The 14480-nt window shown below is 48.1% G+C and overlaps 1 protein-coding gene across 1 annotated transcript in view; it reads left to right on the top strand.

The window, feature by feature from the left end:
* GABRE (gamma-aminobutyric acid (GABA) A receptor, epsilon) overlaps positions 1–14106 on the top strand; it is a 71650-nt gene extending 57544 nt beyond the window's left edge. The window contains exons 5-10 of the mRNA XM_014954908.1: positions 1875–2095; positions 2696–2778; positions 4193–4330; positions 5716–5868; positions 7920–8122; positions 9220–14106. Coding sequence (XP_014810394.1) covers positions 1875–2095; positions 2696–2778; positions 4193–4330; positions 5716–5868; positions 7920–8122; positions 9220–9513 — 1092 coding nt within the window. The 3' untranslated portion in view covers positions 9514–14106. The remainder of the gene's footprint in view (positions 1–1874; positions 2096–2695; positions 2779–4192; positions 4331–5715; positions 5869–7919; positions 8123–9219) is intronic.
* Positions 14107–14480: the final 374 nt, after the last annotated feature.

Below are 14480 nucleotides of genomic sequence, written 5' to 3'. Positions count from 1 at the left end.
TGTCTGTTTTGAAGGAACTGTGGAGGCACCACCATCACTTTGGACATGCTGCATCTGTCCCCGTTTAGAGCTATGTTAGGACCTCATCCCCGTCACCTTCGCTCATCCCTGTGTCTGACCAGGGTGAAGGATCAGCCCAGAGAGTGACTCGGCCGCCTGATGCTCTTTTCTCATGATCTCATTTCCGTGCAAGGGACGTTTTTGGGTACCAATCAGTCATCACCAGTTGGCTGACAGTGGAGTGAGGGCGAGGAGAATGAAGCGGGGAGTCGTGCGCTGCCCTGCTCTGCCTCCCCCAGGCAGGACACGCTGTCCAAGGGAGCACACGGAGAGCACGGTGTCTGTTTTAACGGTGTGGTTTGGGGAAGCGAGCTCCGAGCCAGCAGCGAGGGCAGCAGAGGGAGGATGTGCTGCAGTCATAAAAATTCCACCGAGATAAATCAATAGAGGGAGGAGGAGAATGGGAGGGAGAGATGGCAAAGTCAGACATCGTTCGTCTCCACCCAGAGGAGAGAGGGGAGACGATCCCTTCGTGGTCACGGGGATTTAACAGGAGTGAAAGGGACCAACACGGAGAGCACGGTGTCTGTTTTAACGGTGTGGTTTGGGGAAGCGAGCTCCGAGCCAGCAGCGAGGGCAGCAGAGGGAGGATGTGCTGCAGTCATAAAAATTCCACTGAGATAAATCAATAGAGGGAGGAGGAGAATGGGAGGGAGAGATGGCAAAGTCAGACATTGTTAGTCTCCACCCAGAGGAGAGAGGGGAGACAATCCCTCTGTGGTCACGGGGATTTAACAGGAGAGAAAGGGAGCAAAGTCCAAGTCAGAGAGGTGCTGTCAGGAGCAGGTGACAGCCTTTAGTAGGGGTTGGTGGAACTGGATTTGGGGTCTGGTTCAGACAGCCAGTGAATGCCAGACGTGCTCCTACATGGCACTAATTAGCACCTTCTCAGGCAGGCTGAAAAAGAGGGTAAGGAGCAAATTAGCTTGCAGCAGCAAGCAGCAGAACAGTGGGCTAATGATGTGGGCTACTGACGGCCCAATCCAGACAGGAGTTGCCACCTAGAAACGCTAGTTATGGGTGAGCTAGGACACCCTGTCTCTCACCAAAACCAAAGGTCCTCATTATGGTGGAAACTCTGTTTTCTGTTTGCAAAAGACTCAAGATTTTGAACTGGTTACACCAAGAGCTGAGTCCAAAACAGCTCCAGCCTCAGCTTTCTTTTCTAGTCTTCAGCAAGGGGTATCTGCCCAGGAACCTGTAGTGCCCTGGTTTTTCATATAAACCATTTACAGTGTAGGTGTGTATGGAGCACTGCTGGGCTGTATCCAATAAATGACAGAAAGAGCTGTCTACCTGCCTTCTCTGGTAAGGTGGTGAGTAGCTTTCCTTGCCTGGGCTTGAAAGGTGTAGCTGAACTTAGAGCTGGATTCAGCCAACGTCCACACTGCCCCTTCGTGCCTGCGCTTAAAAGGACTATCTAGCTTGTGTTGTCAATCAAGAGGAGGTCCAAGCCTGTGTTTATATGGTCTTGGTTTTCCAGGCATAGGTGAGACCAATTGTGCTATGCCTCATCCCACCAGTCAACACACAGTCTTTGGCTTTTGCTAAGTGTGCCATGGATGTCCTCACTCTGAGCTAAAGATGCACTTAGAAAGGTGTCAGTGGTCACCAACACCTGCTCCCAGACTTAAAAAGAAAGTTTCCTCGCTGTGACTCCAAAATGGTGGCCTACAGATTGGTCACCAACACCTGCTCCCAGACTTAAAATGTTCTGGCTGTGACTCCAAAATGGTGGCCTACAGACGAGAGGACAGGGCTCTGCTTTGCCTGAATCGGTCTCAGAAAGACATGTTCTTCCCTCTCTTTCACAGGAATACACCATTGATATCTTCTTTGCTCAGACGTGGTATGACAGGCGTCTTCGTTTCAACAGCACCTTGAAGGCCCTCACGCTGAACACCAACATGGTGAGCCGCATCTGGATCCCAGATACCTTTTTTAGGAACTCCAAGAGGGCCGATTCCCACTGGATAACCACTCCTAATCAGCTCCTCCGCATCTGGAATGACGGAAAAGTCCTCTACACGCTCAGGTACATCCAGCAGGCACTGTAGCTGGCTGCTGAGGTGAGGGAACAAGGAGCTGGTGAAAGTAGAGGAGGTTTCCAGGTGCCCTGGGGCAGAGTAGTGGAGATGTCTCCCCGTGCTGATGGGAGTACACATGCAGTACTGGTTGCAGAATGAGCTTTCTCTTCCCGGGATGAAGGCTTCCAAAAAAAATCAAACTGTTTTTCCGCATCATACCTAGAAAAAAGTCAAAACTACAAATGGTTTCCTAAACCAAAATCCTTTCAATGTTTGTGTTGGTCAGTTCAGCTATTTCATTCTGATAACAAAGACACGTCTTTTGTTCCCATAAATTCTCACTCCGATAAATGAATCTGAAAAGCTCACTAAACAAAAAGGCTTTTTGAATGTGAAAATTAGATGGTTTTCCTCACTTTGAAAATATCCAAACATATGTTTTGTTTTGCTGCTGCTTTGAAATGTTTCTGCAAACAGACTGATCTTCAACAAATTAGTGTTTCTCTCTCAAGGAAGCGAGATTCCCTCTGTCACATTCTGGTGTTGGCATCAAACCACCTTCACCAACACAAAATCTCAGTCTCCCTCTCGCTCTCTTCCCCTCTCAGGCTGACAATCGAGGCCGAATGTCTGCTGCAGCTGCAGAATTTCCCAATGGACACTCACTCCTGCCCTTTGGTTTTTTCCAGTTGTGAGTATACATTTTTGTAAAATAGTTTTAGATGGCAAATAGAGAAACCCCAGGTGACTAAATTTTTTCTGGGGTGACCATCCTCCCTTTTAGCTACATTTTTGACCTAATCTTTACAGCTCTCTTCCTGGGCCATTATCTGTCATGCACCTGAAGCATCTTTCCACTCCTGGGCTACCAGAGGTCTTCAGGGACAGATTCACAGCACCTCTGAGTCTCTCCTTAATTTGGGTGGATGGTTGGAGAGGGCTATTTCACTGACCTTTTGGTCACTCTGACCAACTAGACAGAATATATCCCTTCAGCTGTCAGGCAAATGGTGCCCATCCTGCTTTGCATCTTCCCCCTTCTCCTGCTCTCCGATGGGGCACCTTGGCTTTTCAGACCTCAGCCCAAAGACAGGTCCACTTTCTGCACCCAAGACCATCACAAAGGAGGGGTACTCAGACCTCCCCTCTCAGTCTGCTAATCAGACCTCCCCTCTCAGTCTGCTAATCAGGGCTGCTGATGTTGGCACATCTCCACGGGTAATTTTGCAGGGAGCCTTTCTGCACCATGAGATTCCTCTCCTCATGCGTTGGTTGGAAATCTGATTTAGTCATCTGAGCTTGGGTTTGCCTCTCCTGCTTCCCCTGCCACTGAAGAGGTGCAGCTCACATGGTTCTGAGGTGCTTCAGAGGGAGGCAGCATGCTGAGGAGAGACCATCCCCTCATCTTCCACCATCCCTCGTTTTTTGCTAATTAACAGTACATGCCATACATGCTTGATAATTAGAAACACACTTTCAGTTAGCTGCCAAGCTCTTGCTCCTTCCCTCCTCTGAGGAACTCTCTCGTAGGTGTCGAGGTCCCTGCTTCACAGTAGGCTTGTTTCTTTGTCAAGAGAGCCAGAGCCAGGAGAAGTGGTGCTCCAGCCTGTTCTTCTTCTCCATGAAGAATGCACCCCTTCTTTTCCGTGCATAGATCAGCTCCCAGGGCGAGAGGTACAGAGACAGTCAGAGCAGCCACGGCCATGCTGGCTCCCTCTTTGGCAGCTTTGTGTTCCTGGTGTACTTGTGCCTGGGAAGGTAGTCATGAAGAGTGGTGAAGGCCACATGGTGCCCCAGCTGGGGGAAGTCCTCTTACACCAGCCCACTCCCACCAGTGCAGACCTTAGAAAGGCTCCATTTCTAGCATTGCTTTTCCCATCCTAGGATTTGAAGCGGCTCGCAAGGGGAGATGCTGTCCCTGCTCCCATTGCATGTGGAGATGCCTAAGGGAATCTAGACACAAGGCATCAGAAATACCTGCCTGAAAGCTTCACGTCCACAAAACAGCTGGAGTGAGATGCCAGTGCTTTTGCAGTCAGGGTGGTGAATGAGGTGGAGGCACACGACATAACTCCTTTCACTGATGTCCTTGCCCCTTTTCCCAGATGGCTACCCACGTGAAGAGATTGTCTATCGCTGGAGACGCTACTCCATTGAGGTCTCTGACCAGCGCACCTGGAGACTCTACCAGTTTGACTTCACAGGGCTGAGGAACACCTCGGAAGTTCTCAGGACCGGGGCAGGTGAGGCAAAGGGAGACATCCCACAGAAACGCCAGTGTGTTGGAGATCTCATGGGAGGCAAAGGAGTCATCAGACAGCTCCACAGTGGTGGGGAAGGAAGGCCACAACAGCACAGTTAGAGAAACATAAGAATGAAAGGATGGACCTTTGCTAGAGGGAGCAGAAGTGATGGAGATGAAGGTGAGAGGGGAAGATGAAGCAGGGGTAGGCCAGAACGGCTGACATCTGTGAACTGTGGGGTGCAAATCAAAACTTGCAGGTCTCAATCTTTCCTTCTGTAAAGTTGTGTGGAGCTGATGAGCTTTAAGAGACAGGAGCATGTGTGAAGAAACCAGGGACTGGAGGCCCTTCAGCTCCTCTTCCTAATAGCTCACATCCCCTTTCCTTCCCACAGACAACTGAGGAAAGCCTCTTTGGGTTCCTGCAGGTGGGGTCAAATTTGTGAGCTCATATTTTTAAGCCTTGGGAAGCAGCAAGTTCAGGGTAGTGTTTTTCCCACTCTGCAGAAAGCTGCTGTTGCCAACACCAGCAGCCAGCCTCTAACCGGGGTAGAAAGGCAGCACGAAACAGGAGAAGAAGTGGTGCATTGAAAGTGTCTTGAATGCACCGGTGGCTGTCTGATTGTAATTCTCTTTTTTTGGTAATTGCTTGCAAGCTCCATCCTAACCCTAGAGCTGTCGAGTGGCTTTCTTCCAGTACTCACTAGGAGCCTCTGAAAAAGAGGAAGAACCTCAGCTGTGAGCTGCCAAATGAGCAATTAGGATGTACGGCACCGCATGCCTGTTCCAGGGGCAGGACCAGAGTCCCGATGAAAGTGATTGAAGGACGTCTCCTTTGTCACAGCTCAGGTAGTTAGTTGGCAAGCCAGGCCACGTAGCCTGTCACAGCTAAATAGCTCCCATAGAAAAGAAACCCTTGCAGCAATCAGCTGAAGATGAATACTCGCTATAGTTTCTTCCCTGAAACTTCTCCAGGCAGTGTGCTTTGCAGTGTGCTTCGGGCCAGTACAAATGCAGCCTGATGGCCACACAGTCAGCCCGCCATGTAGCCAGCTGGGCAACCACAAAGTCAGCTCTTAAATTAATCAAAAAGCCATCAAGTCAGGCAGCTACGGAGACAGCCAGGTAGCCACAAAGTCCACTAGCCACAAAACCAGCAAGCCAGCCACAATGCCAGCGAGTCACCAAACCTACTCAGCTAGTCACACAGCTGTCCATGAAGCTAACGATCCAGGCAGCCCCAAAGCCGGCTCCAAAACCAGCCAGCCAGGCACTTAAACCGACAAGAAAATCAAATCAGAAATACTCCAAATTCTGAAACATTGCCTATTTTTGTGTTTTAGGAAGCCACCTGTTATGATTTCAATGTCTTTTGCTTTTTCCTAGGGGAGTACATGGTGATGACAGTTTCTTTTGACCTAAGCAGACGTATGGGTTATTTTGCCATTCAGACCTACATTCCCTGCATCCTGACTGTTGTTCTTTCCTGGGTTTCCTTCTGGATCAAGAGAGACTCTACACCAGCCAGGACATCTCTGGGTAAGAGACAGGTTGTTGCATGTCTGCTGCTTGTTGAACTCTGCAAGGCTGGCAGACTGGCAGCGTGGGGAGTACAAAATCTCCTAAAGCACTTTGCCATTTTCTGGCATTATTCAGCTTCCTGGAGGACAGTCCACTCCTCCGTCTTTCTGTTTGTAACATTATCCTCAAGCTCAACCAAGTCTCCAGCTGTGTTGGCATGGACTACTGCATTACTTCAGGATAGCACAACATGCTCATATCTTGATCTGAGATCTGATCACGGTCTTTTCACGGAATCACAGTTGTAGAGGTTGGAAGGGACCTTTGGAGACCATCTAGTCCAACCCCTGTGTGAAAGCAGGTTCACCTAGAGCAGGCTGGACAGGAAGACTTTTCCAAGTTGACAGTGTGGTATTCTGATGTGTGAAATGGGAGAGGGAAGGGGTGACTGTGGCATTGCAGTCTGGCCAAAGGGCTCTGGTAACATGCATGTATTCTGCATTTCCTCATGACTTTTCACAGGCTCAGGGCAGGAGCAGTGACATGAAGGTTGCAGGGTAATGAGCAAAGTTGCTCAGCTCTATCCATAGAGTCCCAAGCTCTGGCAGGATGTGGAAGCCCTGTAGGTACAGCCTTTCCCTGTCAGTCACACCACAGTGGGAGTCCAGGACGTGGCAACAGCTCTGCCTATCGTTTAGATCTTCAGAGCAACCTGCAGTGGCTCTTTGAGGCAGGAAAAATGAATCCTGCTCTGATAGGCTCTAGAGAGGTCTTTACAAATCTTTAATGCACTTTGGTTGTGTCTGCATTTTGCAGTAAGCTCTGCTTCCCAGCGCTGTCCTTCCCTTTAATTGGAGGCAGCATCCCCACCCCTGCTTGCAGGCCTCTGCGGGGAGGGAGAGGAGAGGAGAGGGGCCATCAGCATCAGGCAGGGGCTACTCAGAGCCCATCCATTCTGACCATCTCTCCCCACCTCCCTATCAAAATCAATTTCTTTGGCGCCCGTGGAGAGAGCAGGAGGAGGAGTGGGGTGTCATTTCCAATGGAGGTGAGGGTGCGCCGCGGTCCGTGACTGGGAAAGGAACGAACAGCAAGAGGCAAAATGTTCTTCACGGCTGACACCACTGTGGTGGCTGTCTCAAAAAGCAAAGGCAGCTTTCCCCAGGAGGAAAAGGGGGGGGCTCTCTGTGGAAAGGGACCTCAGGACATCAAGAGTAATGTATTCTCTCCACAGCCCCTGTTGTTCTTAATACAAATGATCCCCAGTACATTTCAAGCCCATCAGCCTTCATTAGGGAGATGTAAACCGGACCAATTCCATTGGCATTTCAAATATATGGAAAGTCACATCCCAAAAAAAGAGTAGAAAGAAGAATCCTGGGAACTAACAGCCTGTCAGCTTCACCTCTATGCCTGGGAAGATCATGGAACAGATCCTCCTTGAATTTATGCCAAAGCACATGGAGGACAGGGAGATGATTCGACACAGCCAGCACAGCTTCACCAAGGGCAAGTCCTGCCTGGCCAACCTGGTGGCTTTCTATGATGGAGTGACTACATCAGTGGACAGTGGAAGAGCTATGGATGTCATCTAGCTGGACTTCTGTAAGGCCTTTGACAAGGTCCCCCACTTGAGACATTGCCAGCTTATTGCTGACTCAATCAGACGTCACTGACCAAATCCCAACTCACCCACTGCCCGCCCAAAGCCATCCATCCAGTATAATTCCTTTTTAGCATGTCTTTTCTTCATGCTCTCTTCCCATCATCCAAGCAGTTGTTCCTGTGTACAGCCCTAAGCAGAGTCCAAGGTCCCCACTCCTTTCCCAGTCTGCGTTGACAGCCTGTGTGACACCTGGGTTTTGAATAGCTCTTTTTCCTTAGAGCATTACCAGAGGGCACCTCAAGACCAGGGTCCAGTTGAGCAGAGGGAAAATGGGACCAGACAACCAGAGCAATTTCTCTCCCACAGCACAGGAGGAGGGAAATGGGGATATTTTGGGGACTGGATGCACGTAGAAGACAGAAGTGGTCCTGTTCATTACTAAAATCAGCTCTTTCTTTCTTAGGTATCACGACTGTGCTAACGATGACCACCCTGAGCACCATCTCCCGCAAGCACCTTCCTCGTGTTTCCTACATCACAGCCATGGACCTCTTTGTCTCTGTGTGCTTCATCTTCGTCTTTGCAGCTCTCATGGAGTACGCTACACTCAACTACCTGGTGGGAAACAAGAAACCACTTGAACACAACAACAGGAAAGCCAGGCTGGTAGGTCAAAGGGGCAAGCAGGGGTGGGTGCTGTTAGAACCCCAAGCTATTTAGAAATACCCCTCCTGAGCCTACATTGGAAACTCCTGATGTGGTTTAGTGTGAACACACACTGTGTTCATGAGGTCCTCAGACCATTCTTTGTGCTGGGTCTGAGCACCCGAAAGGTGAGACACAGCCAGAAAAAGCAGCTGAGGCTCCTCTAAAACAGGGGGGTCCCTCTCAGAGCCAGGCACCCTGTGCTCTCTTCAAAATTGCTGGAGAGGTGACCACTACAGTTTAGGATGACTCACAGGACCAAATGTAAATGTCCATTTCAAGACAAGGTGATCCATACCCAGGTTCTTCCACCTGTACCAATGTGATCCCTGTGGATTACAGAGGTATCTTGGGTCAGAGGGATGCAGAAACCTACTTTCTTTTGTGGTTGATCCATCAGAAGGCCTCCTGAGTGTGGGGATAGTGATCCCAGAGCGGTCGTCATCCCCTTGAGATCTGCCCAAGGTAATGGCAGGTACTTCTGACATATCAGCTGAAACAGGCCTCTGAATTGGGACAGAACTGAAACGAAGACAGACAGTTCTCTTCTGTGCCAGCTTCATTTCCCAGCACAGGTGCAGAGAGCTCTTCCATGAGGCTCGTGATACACCTCTTGTCCTGGGCCAAGAAGTTATGAGTCACACACGGCCTTTCACCAGTTTTTTTTCCAGCAACTTAACAGCAACCAGAAGACACATCTGGGCTGTGTGCTGTGTCTTCAGAGATAGCTGAGCTCAGAGGAGGCTAGCACAGCTGAAACCAAAGAGGTCCTATTTCTGCACTGACTATTAGTGGCAGAGATGGGGAATCAGAGCAATTAGATCTTTGCTGACTAAGGCTATGCCCTAGGGTGCCAGGGAGGAAACTCAGAGTCATGCATGCCAGTCCCCACAGTGTGCCAAGGTGGCGATTTACAACCAAGTGCAGAGATGGGACATGATCAGTAACCTCTCTCCATTGAACTGCACCTATGCTATGAACTGATCTATTGCCAGTGCCTAGAGCATGTTTTCTTGCCTTTTCCTTCCCTTTAATCCACCTACCCCTCCTCATTTCAGCCACCTGCCAGTGCACAGGTGATGCCATCCTTTACCACCATCAACATCAACAACATCATGCACTGGCCCCCAGAGATAGAGGAGGATGAGGATGAAGACCCTGGCTCGCCGTGCCTGGAAGGAAAAGAATGCGAGAGGTTCTTCTGCTGCATTGAGGACTGTCAGACAGGAATGTGGCGGGAGGGGAGAGTCCGCATTCACATCTCCCGCCTGGACTCCTACTCTCGTGTCTTCTTCCCCACTGCCTTCCTGCTCTTCAACATCGTCTACTGGATTGCCTATCTCTATCTCTAGCCGTTCTTCGTCCTCAGCTGGAATGGACTGGAGACCAGCAGGATGGGCTTCTCAAGGAGCGTAGAGAACAGCATCTCTTCCATTGTACTCGATTGTTGGTCTGAACAATCCAACCTGATGATTCCCTCTTCCTGCTCTCTCATCTCTTCTGAGAAGAACCAGACAGCTTTTTTTTAGCCTTCTAACATATCTTTTTAGAGACTCTACCCTTCCCAAACAACCCCCTTCCAGCACCACCAGCATTTTACTCCTTGTAAGATCGCCCCCAAATGTCCTGTTCCCATCTCAAACATTAGGGATTTTGTCAAAAACAAAACCAAAAACTTTCATTTTTCCATCCAGTCCTACTCCAAAATTCATGGGAAGTGATGGCAAATGGAGTTTTCTGCAGTTATTAAGACTGCAAAGGAAATAAAGTAGATCTTACGACTTCTGCACCACTTCTACCAGAACAGACTTTGTGGAGTGCTAGGGGCTTGGAAAGGTCAGAAGTGAAAAAGAGTGAAAGAGGGGAGCAGTACAGCTTTCCCACAGTAACTGGGCTTGCTAAAAATGTTTTGAACCTGCCCAGAAAGCTGACAGTGGCACTGACACGGATGGAGTAGCTGCAAGCCTCCACCAGCTCCCCACAGAATTATCCGTGGAACATTCCTCGTGGGTCACTCCACTTGTTGTACCCAGTGGCACCCAAAGCACCCACCCACTGAGGCGCTGCTGATTGTCATCAGACAGTGGTGAAAAGCACTTCAAAAGTCTGAAGGGCCCATCTGCCTCACTGGAGCAGACTGCAGGGCCCACGGTGACATTCTGCTTTGTGATCAGGATCTGAGCAGGCCACGCAGCTTACGTTGGGCATGGCCAAAGACAGAGAAAGTCCTTATGCTAGAGGTAGTCTCATGAGCCTGTTGTTGTAGCTTTCTTTGGCCTGTCTTGTGTGAGCTGGGTCGTATTGTACCACACACCATAGCAGGGCAGTGCTCTCCTTCACGATGCTCGTTGAAACCATCAGGTCTGTGCTTGGTAGTAGGTGCTAAGCTGAGAAAGTGGTACTAGAAAAGGGAACATGATCAGCTACCAGTGCTGCACCTAGCACTGGTGGGGAGAGAGCATTCCAGCAGCCCAAATGTATTCCCTTACTTTTTTTTTTTTTTTTTTTAATAATTACATAAAAAAACCAGACTTCACTAAAGCTGTATGGCTCCTCCCAGTTGCCACCAATACTTGGCCCTTTTTCTTCCCCTAATCAGGAAATGGAGCAAGTCATCCTTGGTAGATTTCACAAAGGTCAGAGGTAGTGAGATAGTTCCTTACTGTCCACCTTAAAGGGCTACAGAAATGCATAATACTGTCTCAACTGGGAAGAAACTGCATCATGTAGAAGAGGAAACTCAGGCCCAAGGTCCATAATGTATAAATCAGCTGCCTCCCCATTTATACCAACTGCTGATGTGGCCCAGAGCATGTTTGTTAAATGCAGTGCGCCATTAATAGTTACTTACTGTGTAAATTACAAACACACACGGAAAAAAATCTTTTTAAAACCAGCATGTTTTAGAAACAATTAGTACTTAAAAGGCTTGCCAGGAGAAGAAAGCTGGCATGGCTGCAGAGAAAAGGTTAGGAACGGCTGGCTCACAGGACAGCTAACAGGGGCTGGAGGTTTTACATATTCTTAGAGAGCAATTTGATCTGGTTTAAAGATGGATTTTGACACTGTTAAATCTGATCTGAATAATGAAGTGTCATGTTTAATTCATTCATAAATACAGCCTTACCTTGGTTCCAGAGGAACAGCTAGAGCGCCTAATTAAGTATACAATAGTACAACACTCAGCTAAGTATAACCTAATAGGGTCAGACCAGCATTGCTCTGGAAGGGGAAATTGTGCCTGTCTAACCTGTTACAGTTCTTCTTTTAAAATACCAAGTAAGAGATAAAGGTTACCCAGAAGCATAATTTGCTTAGCTACTGCGACAGCTTTTGAAAGGATGGAAAGAAATTATGGCGGGTGGTTCTAACTGAGGAAATTGATTTAGCAAAAGAATTATTAAGGAGGTTCTAATTAGAGAAAATTAACTGAGGAGAGGGGGAAAAAGAATTGTTAAGGAGGCTCTAATTAGAGGAAATTAATGTTTTAGAGAGAAAGACACAGAGAGGGAGAAGTCTAAGAAAAGAATCAAAACAACTTCCAGACAAGGAGAGCTGCTGGGTGACAGTGCCAACTCCCAGCCAAGCGGGTTGATGTTCTGCTCCTGATAGCAAAGTGCTATTAGACGTAGCAACAGAAAAACCTCCTATGACTCAACCCTCCACCGCCAGGGAGCTGGATTAAACAGGGTCCTCTGATCTCTGTGGAGAGCCAAAAAGAAAGAGCACCCCAGATTAGAACTGACTGACGCGACAGGCTCTGAGTGAAGTGTGTCCTCACGTGTCAAAAGGCAGCTGCTAGCATGTCCATGGGAGGGGACACGCTGGTGGCAAGTCGTGCCAAAATATGCTCATTAGCAGTTTGGTGGCATAAAAGGTGCGCAGGCAATGCAGGCTGCAGCGAAACGTAGAAGGGGAGCAACTAAGAAAGGGATGGCAGAAGGGAAAATTTCACAGCCATGTGCCAAGGAGTCCACACATCTGCAATTCACTGCAGCTTCGGAGCACTTGGGAGCCTTGATGGACACCCATGATGGCCATGGCCACTGGAGTACAGCCCTGAGAGCAGCAGCTTGTCGAAATTAGACCTTTTGATAGAATCAGCCAGGAGAGAAGCAGGATGTACAAGAGTCCTAAGAGGATGACAGGGACTTGGGCAAAGCAGACTTGAAAGATTATAAGATTTCACCAAAAAAAGATGAAGCCAACACACACCTAGGTAATTTAACCAATGATGGAGGATTTGACAGAGGAAAATAGCCTAGCGTGGGCTGGAACACAAGGAAGCTGATTACTAAGGCTGGGGAAGGAGGAGGGAGGGGGCTTTTTGGCTTAGGGAAATCTGTGCCCATCATAAATAGCTCAATAAATAAAGGCATGCACAAATTCAATCATGTTTTTAAGTTTCTACAGTATCTCAAAAAAGGAAAGCTAAGAAAAGACAGAAAGAAAAATCCACCATTTTTTGGAATTACTTTGTAAAGCTCCAGTTTCTTGAAAAAAAAAAGGTTTTCCTGCTGTCAGCAGGGAATCCAGGACACAGACATCCAGTAGCTGTGTGTGGCCCCACTCAGCAAAGCAGTGGGAGCTGAGCCCCACTGGTCCCTTCCTACACCCCCCTTCCCTCACCCCCTCCCTCCTCTTCCCCAGGACGAGTAAATCACCTTCATGCCCCCTGCACCTACAGAGGACCTCTGCCAGATAGCTACGACATGACCAGTTTCCTTGCTGGTGGCCCAAGAGTGCCTGGTGCTGGCTATCATAGCTGATCCTGTAGCAGAAAACCACACATCCCAAGCTGGTGAACTTCACCATGAATGTGGTCAGTGCCACATCTTGCTGGACAAGACAAGCATCTCTGCAACTTCCAGGATGAAGTGGAGAGTGAACTCATCTGCCACATCTGCCTTTAGGCTCTGCTGCAACCTGTGGACACCCCCTGTGGACAGATGTACTGTTTCAAATGACTTGAAAACTTCATGCAGGAGTATAATTTTGTCCTGTGGATTGGAAAATGCTCTCCTTCCACCAGTGCCACAAGTCCAGACTTCTAGTATGAAACCTGTTGGATAAATTGATTGTCTTCTGTCCTTTTAAGGCAGAGTGTCAGCAGAGAATGCAGCAGTGTGAACTAGAAGCTTGTCTGCAGAACCGATGTCTTGGTTTCAAGAAAAACAAATCTGAACTACAGCAGAAAAAGAATCCCATTCCCAAAGGGGAAGGAACATCCCCCTACCAAGGTGGAGACAAACATACCCAAGGGTCCAGAGATACCAAGTGGAGGATGGTCACTTGTGGCAGAAAGCTCTACAGCTGTGTACAACTACCTGAAAGGAGGCTGTAGTGAGGTGGGTGTCAGGTTCTTTTCCCCAAGTAACAAGTGACAGGACAAGAAGAAATGGTCTCAAGTTGCACCAGGGGAGGTTTAGATTGAATATTGGGAAAAATTTCTTCACAGAGAAGATTGTCGAGTATTGGAACAGGCTGCCCAAGGAAGTGGTTGGGTCACCATCCCTGGAGGTATTTAAAAGATATTTATACGTGGTGGTGAGGGACATGGTTTAGTGGTGGACTTAGGTTAATGGTGGGACTCAAAGACCTTAAAGGTCTTTTCCAACCAAAATGGTTCTATCATTCTATAATTCTAACATCTGGCTAATGATGGGGACTAGAAATGGTCATCTCAGCATTTAAGTTTTATGGCTTCTGTTTAGAAGATGAGAGGAAGTCAGGAAAAAGGTTGATTTCTCATTTCTCTGTCTCCAATTCCTATCCTTCCCCTCCAAATTATGCCATGTAAGGGACCATTTTTAGACTGTATGCTCTTCAAGGCAGGGACTCTCTTATTGTGTGTTTGTACAAGGACTGGCACACTAGGGCTTGATCCTTAACTGCGATTTCTGGATGCTACTTATTATAGATAATAAACAACAATATGGACTACCCATCTTCAACAATATTGTCTATCCACATCTTGTAAAAAGGTTAAAAATTGTCCCTTGTCCTCCTCCTGATGGGCTTGCTGGAGCTGGTTAAAATTTTTATTTCCCCAGAGAAAAATATCTGGTTGGAAAATGAGGAAAAATGTTCATCTAGGACTTTTGGGGTGGGGATTTTTCTGAGCTTTTTTATTTTGTTTTTTTAAGAAAGAAGTTGCTTGAAACCAATACTGCTTAGAAGCAGTCCTTACCTTTTAAAATCACTGTTTCTAATGCAAGAGAAACCCTTGTTGGTCCCCTCAGTCTGCTGCCATTCTAAAGAAAATACTAATTGTTTCCCCATGTGTTTGGGGGTAGGAGGGGGAGTGGCATTAATATTT

This window comes from Calidris pugnax, unplaced genomic scaffold (assembly GCF_001431845.1).
Source record: "Calidris pugnax isolate Ruff unplaced genomic scaffold, ASM143184v1 scaffold38, whole genome shotgun sequence".
NCBI classification, from domain to species: Eukaryota; Metazoa; Chordata; class Aves; order Charadriiformes; family Scolopacidae; genus Calidris; species Calidris pugnax.
Note: the sequence above shows the minus strand (reverse complement) of the source record. Positions and strands in the feature narration are given on the sequence as shown.